General features: G+C 34.7%; 2 protein-coding genes across 3 annotated transcripts in view; one reads left to right on the plus strand and one right to left on the minus strand.

Moving 5' to 3' along the window:
* LOC107707405 (C-Jun-amino-terminal kinase-interacting protein 1-like) overlaps positions 1-4,612 on the plus strand; it is a 20,815-nt gene extending 16,203 nt beyond the window's left edge. The window contains exons 11-13 of the mRNA XM_016511394.1: positions 542-612; positions 995-1,093; positions 3,399-4,612. Of these exons, the coding sequence (XP_016366880.1) occupies positions 542-612; positions 995-1,093; positions 3,399-3,471 (243 nt within the window). The 3' untranslated portion in view covers positions 3,472-4,612. The remainder of the gene's footprint in view (positions 1-541; positions 613-994; positions 1,094-3,398) is intronic.
* Positions 4,613-5,694: 1,082 nt separating this feature from the next.
* cstpp1 (centriolar satellite-associated tubulin polyglutamylase complex regulator 1) overlaps positions 5,695-8,263 on the minus strand; it is a 4,318-nt gene continuing 1,749 nt past the window's right edge. Inside the window, exons 5-9 of one of the 2 annotated variants that reach the window (XM_016511432.1) lie at positions 8,045-8,130; positions 7,381-7,576; positions 6,512-6,621; positions 6,345-6,408; positions 5,695-6,175 (exon numbers count right to left, since the gene is read on the minus strand). In XM_016511432.1, the coding sequence (XP_016366918.1) occupies positions 6,004-6,175; positions 6,345-6,408; positions 6,512-6,621; positions 7,381-7,576; positions 8,045-8,130 (628 nt within the window). In that variant the 3' untranslated portion in view covers positions 5,695-6,003. Of the gene's footprint in view, positions 6,176-6,317; positions 6,409-6,511; positions 6,622-7,380; positions 7,577-8,044; positions 8,131-8,263 lie in introns of both variants that reach the window. The other variant, XM_016511433.1, reaches the window with a different exon arrangement.

The raw sequence follows: 8,263 nt of genomic DNA on the forward strand, positions 1-8,263 counted from the left end.
TATATATTAAATAAATAACTAATATGATTTCTATCTTTAAAAATGTTATGACATGAAATAGCATAGTAGGAATGAATAACATGACACAGTTTGAAGTGCTCTCAATATTACCATTTGTAGATCTATAATATGGATAAATAATGATTTGACTTCCTTATTTGGAAATAAAAATTGACCTTTGACCTCAAGGTCAAATGATTCCTCCTGCCTCTGCTTCATATTGTAGCTATGTTGTCACCAAAATGCTCTTCCACTCAGCTGTGCTCTATGATGCAACATTTGCAGTCCCACAGTTATGCAATGAAGCGTCTTAAGACCGAATGGTAATCTGTAGCCATAATGTGGGGGGGATCTCGCAACCTAAACCCCTCTGAGTGAATTAGTGAGCGCGCTCAGTGATGTAAACCACTGGATTCAGGAGTTAAGCGTACATACTCAGACAACCTCACACCGCACTGACATCATGTGGCTGCAGCTTACACTAATGTTTCAATCCCTGCTGCTGATTAGACCACTCAATCTTTCTTTCTGTATTTTACAGGGTGAGAAGTGCTTTCACTTTTTTCAGCTGAAAAACATCTCCTTCTGTGGGTGCCATCCGAAGAACAAGAAGTGAGTTTGAACAGAAATGCGTGGTTTCTCTCAAAGTGCTATTATTAGATCCTTTCTGTCCATTTTGACTTGTTCTGATGTGAAAATAAGCGAATTAGGGGTTAGGGTTAGATACATTTATAATTTTATAAATGGTCTTTGATGAATAGAATGTTCAAAAGAACAGCATTTATTTGAAACAGAAATCTTTTATAGCATTATAAATGTCTTTACTATCACATTTGATTAATTTAATGCATCTTTGCTGAATAAAAGAATAAAGCTGTAAAAACAATAACCCAATTTTTACCCATCTATAGTTACAACGCCCCCTACAGGAAAAAAGAGAACATACAACAATAACAACATACTAGACTGTAAATACTCTGTGTGTTTCTTTCAGGTATTTTGGAGTAATAACGAAACATCCAGCATACCAGAGATTCGCCTGTCATGTGTTCTTTTCAGATGATACAACCACAAAACTGGCTGAATCTGTTGGGTGAGTGCTCTAGTTGCTTAAAGATCCCACAAACAATTTTTGTTTCTCGATTTGACTTATTTCTTGTTGAAACACTAACTAATTTATTGTGGAACATTTCCTACTCATTTAACATACTGCTTTTTGTATGTTACAAATCATTATGTATACTGCATATACAGTAGTATACATGGTTATTTGCTAGGTGATGTTGCTAGTTAGTTGCAGGCGGCATATCATCTTCATTCTAGTAAGCATTTGATTAGATAAAGTAAATTAACATATATGGTCCATTATCCAAGAAACAGAAATTTTTTACTCAATTTTTTACAAAATCTTGTTGTCAAAAGTAAACTTTTAGCAGTATGCTGGGCTAAAAGATATGGACTAAAAACCACAAAATGTTGAGTTTTCTTTACTTTTCTTTCTTTTTTTCTCATTCGTGTCTTTTTGCTGATTGGTCAAAAGGGAAAATACAGTGCAACAGTGCCTGTCCACTATTTATTTTTCCCATAGTGAAAAAGTCTTTGTAAAAAAAGTTATAAGCCATGAACTAAACCAACCGGCTACAAGGTGATTCACAATGTTACAAACTTTGATTTGAAGCCAAGAAGTATATGAAAACTGGACCAAAAACAAAGGTGCAAGACTTTGTGGTTTTAATGAGGGAAAGAACAATCGCATTAAACATTGTGAATGACAATTGAATTAAAAGCAATAGAGAAATATAAAGCTACTGATTTAAAGATGTTGATTACAATATGTTTTGTTTATTGCAAAATATGTTTATATATACAAAATCTTTAAGTAGTTTGAGAGCATATTATAGAGAGACTGACTCTAAAGAGCTCTAAAGAGTTATTTTGATGTAATTGGTGGAGATTCTCTGAAGAATCATGGGTAATGTAGTTTTTCACCAGGAATTCTGCTATTAAACATGATTATTAAAAAAAAAGAAGAACAAAGTAGTAGTAGTTAAAATAATGCAGGCTGGTGCCTTCAACAAAAGCATATACCATTGGTTAACAACATTGTAGCTTAAAGGGATAGTTCACCCAAAAATGAATTATTTCTGTCATTACTTACTCACCCTCATGTTGTTCCAAACCCGCAAGACCTTCGTTCATCTTCGGAACAAAAATTAAGATATTTTTGAGCTACGAGCTAAAACAAAAACAACGACTTTATTCAACAATTCTTCTCTTCTCTTCCCTGTCACTGTCCTCCTCCATTCACGAGAGTACCATGACGCACGCATGTGGTGCTGCTGACATAGAACAAGCATGCGCTGCGCCTTGTTTACAAGCAGAGGAATGCACATGCACGCGTCATGGTACTCTCGTGAATGGAGGAGGACAGTGACAGGGAAGAGAAGAATTGTTGAATAAAGTCGTTGTTTTTGTTTTAGCTTGTAGCTCGTAGCTTCATAAAATTAAGGTTGAACCACTGATGTCACATGGACTATTTTAATGATGTCCTTTCTACGTTTCTGGGCCTTGAATGTGGTAGTTCCCTTGCTGTCTATGCAGGGTCAGAAAGCTCTCGGATTTCATTAAGAATATCTTAATTTGCGTTCCAAAGATGAACAAAGGTCTTAGGGTTTTGATGACAGAATTAATGACAAACTTTTCATTTTTGGGTGAACTATCCCTTTAAATTTGGTCTGTCTTTAACAGTTTACAAGTTAGGCCATGTCCACACGTACACGGGTATTTTTATAAACAGAGTTTTTCCTTCTGTTTTTAAAAAAATCTCTGTCCACATGAAAACGCAAACGCATGCTATATGAAGCACTGTCAAGAGCATGCCAAACCAACAGGTGGCAATATAAGCTCAACCGTAAAGCCATGTTGGCCAATCAGAAGCCTGAAAAAGTTTCCAGTAGGCGGAGATAACACGTCACAACGTCACAAGCCAAAAACTCCGGTTTCGCTGTCTACACGATAACACTGCAAACCGGAGTTTTTGAAAATCTTCACCCTGGCAGGCGTTTTCAAAAATGTTCGGTTTCAGTGACCTGGTGCTGCGTTTGCGTGTGGACGAACGGCCAAACGGCGTAGAAAAAGCTGCGGTTTTAAAAATAACCGCGTTCGTGTGGACAGGGCCTTAGTGGTAAAAATATGTTATGTTAAAATATGGCAGAAATATTCTGCTTTTTGAGGCAGAAATATGAGTTCTGCTCCTGAGTCAATTTTTGAAAGCACAAATAAAAACAAAACTCATTCTAGATCTAAAATCACATAGACCTTCCCAAAATGCAATTAAAATATGACTTCAGTGCATATAATATAGATATGCATATAAATAAATACTTATGTTTTTACAGGAAAGCTTTTCAGCAGTTCTACAAAGAACATATGGAATATTCCTGTCCGACAGAAGACATCTTCCTCGAATGACCTTCAGTCTATTTGTATTTTTCCATTATCACATACTATATGAGGTGTCGCATGATGGTGGTTTTGAGCCTCTTTGTACCGTGTTATGTTGATGATATAATGTTGATGATGTCTATTTTAGACAAATGTTAAAATCGAAACAGATATCAGCTACAGCGCAACTACTTTCACATAGTACAACTCGAGTATTACTGACTGGTGTAAAGCCTTATGAAGTTTAATAACAAAAAAAAAAGTTTACTGTGACTTATATGAATCATTTGTGCGAAGTCTGGTTTTGAATTCATTCGGAGCACAATGTCTGATGCATTAATGATGGATGAAACATCACAAGGAGATCTTGAAACAACTGTATGTAAAAAAAAATGTACCTTGAAATATCAGTTTCAAAATCATTCTGATTGCTCACTTAATCTGAGTCGAATGGTTTCTGTTTTTTTTCCCGCGCTCCTCCACAAATGCCTGGGAGTGTGTGAGTTTGCTGAGTGGCTACGAAATACCGCGAAAAGGGCGGATTGCTTTACGGCAGCAACAAATGCACGTGTACTTTTTACTGTAATTACGACAGCGAATTCCACTCTTTTAACACATACGGTTGCTTTAAAGCTAGACTGGATCCAAAATCAAAGATTATCTGAAACCAAAGCTATATTGGGCCATGTCCTTCTTCACTCACAGAATGGATGTGAACTGAGTAATTGAATTCAGCCCAGTCTGTCCATCTGGTGTCCCACTATGCGAAACCCCGGGTTGAAGACCACTTTCCAACGTTTCTCACATTGTTTTGAAAGGGTGGTTAGCACCGCTTTGAACCCAAGGTTATGAACCCGTGATCCAGAGCATTGCTGTGCCACAATTTCAAGCGTTGTATGTTAAATAGGGTAATTGCTGCCGTTTTTCTTCAGTCAGTTGAGCACTACAGAGTCTCACAAATACAATATGGCATCCATGCTCACGTCTGTGAATGCTTTTTCTTTTTGGTTCTCGTATTTAGTGTTTATGTGTGTTTATATTCCCATATGTTGCTCTGTTAAACAGAACGTAGTCTGGGTTTATTCGCATTCTGCTTCAATCTCGGTATCCCTGACGTATGTAGCTGTGAAAACCAAATAATTATATTTTCTTTTTATATATTATATATATCTTATTTATAATTCTATTGAAATGGAAAGATCTTAAAATATATTATTCTGGCAAATGAAACATATAAGGAGAGGATGCAACATTACTGTCATAATGACAGAAATGGTGCTGAGGAATACAGCTGTCTGGTAATAAAAAATGTGTGCTAATTTTTTCTCCCCAGGGCCCAGATACAAAAAGAAAGGTTTTAAAGCCAAGGCCTATAATGGACCCATCTTCACCAGTCCTTTCAAAATGGCACATCCTCACAGCATGCGCTTAACTAATATGCAATATTCACTAAATGAGCAAAGTTTTCATTGAATAGATCAACAGGCCAAATGGTTTTCTGTAGAACAGTTTTGCTTGGTACGGCCATTTTGAAAGGTGGTATTCAGTTATTAGGATCATTTGTGTCTGCAAAAAATATCTGCGAACCGATCCTGCAAAATCACAAGTTGTGCCTATTTCATTTCTCACTGTACATTGTTTTGGTTTGTTTTTTTTTGTTGTTGTTGTTGTTTTTTGAATGATCATAACTGTTCTGTGGAACCCATAAAGTTAAATCCTATTTGTAAATGGATTGTCCTGGTGTGTAATTATTAAAAGTGTATGTGTGGCTATGTGTATACACACAAACAAAAGATTTTTATACACGACTTTTCAAAACTGGGGGATTGGTAAGATTTTTTAAATGTCTTTGAAAGTCTCTTAGGCTCCCTAAGGCTGAATTTATTTGATCGAAAATACAGTAAAACCATTAATATTGTGAAATATTATTACAATTTAAAATAGTTTTGTATTTTAATATTTCTTAATGTCATTTATTCCTGTGTTGCATCATTACTCCAGTCTTTAGTGTCACATGACCCTTCAGAAGTCATTCTAATATGCTGATTTGGTGCTCAAAAAATTATCAATGTACAGTAGAAAAATTCAAAAGAACAACATTTATTGTAAATATATATATATATATATATATATAGTGTAACAATGTAAAAGTCAAAAAGACTTTAAATGTAAATTAATTAAACTTACTGACCTTATGTTTAATTAAACTAAAAATAATTTTTATATATACACTATTGCATTCAAATGTGACATTCTCTGGGTTTAACCTCTAAATGTACATCACAGATCAATTTCTCTACTACTATATTTTTTTACATTTCTACAAACAAGTTCATATAAATTTTTGACATTTCAGGCACAACATGGCAGGCTGGTTTGTTTATTTTTTTGCTTCAGCAACAGAAGTAGTTGGGTTACAGAGAAGCCCATAGAACTGGAAAGTAGTGAACACAGACACGTATCAGCACTATTGGAAGATCATTTTTCTAATCAAATTAGTGAACCGGCACAGTTGTCTAAAAAAAAACATTAAGATGCTCACAAGCAGGTCTGTGCATGTTAATTCTCAGAAGAGTCGGTCTCCTCCGTGGAACCATCACTCTCCATTTCGATCCTTTTGCGTTGGTGCAGGGACTTGCGCGGTGAGGCCTTCTTGGACGTTTCCTTCTGTCCCGCAGCGCTGCTGCTGCTGTTGTTGTTGGAGGTCGGGCTGATGGCGACTTGAGCTATGCTGGAAGAATCACAGAATCATAGTGTTAAATGCTAGTATATTAGCTTTAAAAAAGGTGTTAAATATAAAAAGATTGTTAGCAAGTTCCCCTTTTTTTAATAACAGACAGTTCATATTTAACCAGCAAGTGACTGTAATATACTCTTTTAAGCAAGTCCGTCTCTCTCACAGTCTCTCCAGCTCCTGGTCCATCTCTGGATCAATCAGCAGGTCCGGTTTATTGGGAAGAGCACCTGATAAATATATATGACACAAGATAAAGCGTTCAGTTTATATTTCTAATTATTAAAAGTTACTTGTATTCAGAAATACATTTAAGCATCATCTAATGCTCACCGATGTCTTGGTTTACTCCCTCATGTTTGGCCAAGGCCATCAGGAAGCCATAGAAAGACACTCGCTGACTGCTCTCTAATATCTCCTTAATGGCAACAGTGGAAGGAAACCTTGGAAGAAAAGAAATCACTCTCATGTTCTAGTAGTGAGGATGGCTATAGTGGGTCCCATTATATTTTGCGATAAACAAGTTACTATATAAGTCTATTATTATAATTGATGCAATAATTAAAATTTAATTTAAATATAAGTATATATTTAAATATAAACTGAATATAATTAAATAGCAAATTCAAGAGTAATAAAATTACTTGAAGTTATTTCAAACTATTTTTAAAAAATCTGTAATTGAAATTGTAATATATATATATATATATATATATATAATATTAGTATAATAAAATATATAAAATAAAATATAACAGTTAAAAATTTTAGGTAACACTTTATTTTAAGGTGTCCTTGTTACACGTTACATGTACTTACTATTATAATAACAATTAATTATGCATAATTACATGCAAGTAACCCTAAGCCAAACCCTAATCCTAACCCTAACCATATAGTAAGTACATGTAGTTAATTAAAATTACTCAGTATACTTATATGTATAATTACATTGTAACGAGGACACCTAAAATAAAATGTAACCAAATTACAGTACTAAAATTGCATCTGAAACAAAAATAGTCGAATAGAAATAAAAAAACAAAACTGTCAGAAGCAGATAACAAAATTTCTAAAACTTAAACTAAAATTAAAATAAAAAATATAAACATAAAAGCTAATTCAAAATATGAATAAATACTATAATAGTACACTATATGAATGAATTATGAGTGTTAAAAAATGTCTTATTTTTGTCTTACTTGTGTTTAAACCTCTCACAAAGTCCTTCTATACATTCACAAAAGATGGAGGAGTCTACGCCGCCTTGAGCGTCCGGCTCCTCGTTGGCTGCGCTGGATAACTGCTCCACCGAGGTGGAGGTCGGGACTATGACAGTGTTTGGGCTCTTCCCAGACAGCAGGTCTTGGTAAATCACAGACACACTCTCCACAAACTCTGCGAAAGTGAATGAGGATCAGATCATTCCAATGAACGACGGAGCCTCGAGTAACCATAGAAACGCTTTCACATGGTATTGATGATGTCACTCTGTCCTTTTGTTACAACTGCTGTTAAACTCTCAAGGTCAGAGCGGCTTTTGTTGTAAGCCAGACCTTTAAATATCATCACCTTGGAGTTATAAGGTTCTATCTGCCAAGTTGTGTACATTTTGGAACTGATGTATGAAAGTGACTTGTTCCCCATATCCCATATCACTATATGGAATGCAAAAACTTTGAAGCTCAATATCTCAAAACTGCTCAGAATGCGATAGAAGCTTATAATTCCAAGGTGACGAAACCATCATTGCTGTTTTGTGATTGGGTGCTTGAGTAATAACACCTGTAAGTAAGTAAATAATTAGCAAAAACTGCAGCTTCATATTGTTAGATATTTTTATTATATTAAATTATAAGTTATTACCTTCAAAATAGAACTGGATTTGGAATGAATAAATAAAATCTGAGAATGACATTAGACAGTCAGTGGCATCTTCTATCAGGACAATCCTATGACAGAAAGAAAATATGAAAGTTAATAAGTTAAATATCAATGTGAAATGAGGGAAAGTTCAAGGAATCATCAATATTACTGTATATATATATATATATATATATATATATATATATATATATATATGAA

The sequence above is a fragment of the Sinocyclocheilus rhinocerous genome, unplaced genomic scaffold (assembly GCF_001515625.1).
Source record: "Sinocyclocheilus rhinocerous isolate Xijiao unplaced genomic scaffold, SAMN03320098_v1.1 scaffold534, whole genome shotgun sequence".
In the NCBI taxonomy this organism is placed as follows: Eukaryota; Metazoa; Chordata; class Actinopteri; order Cypriniformes; family Cyprinidae; genus Sinocyclocheilus; species Sinocyclocheilus rhinocerous.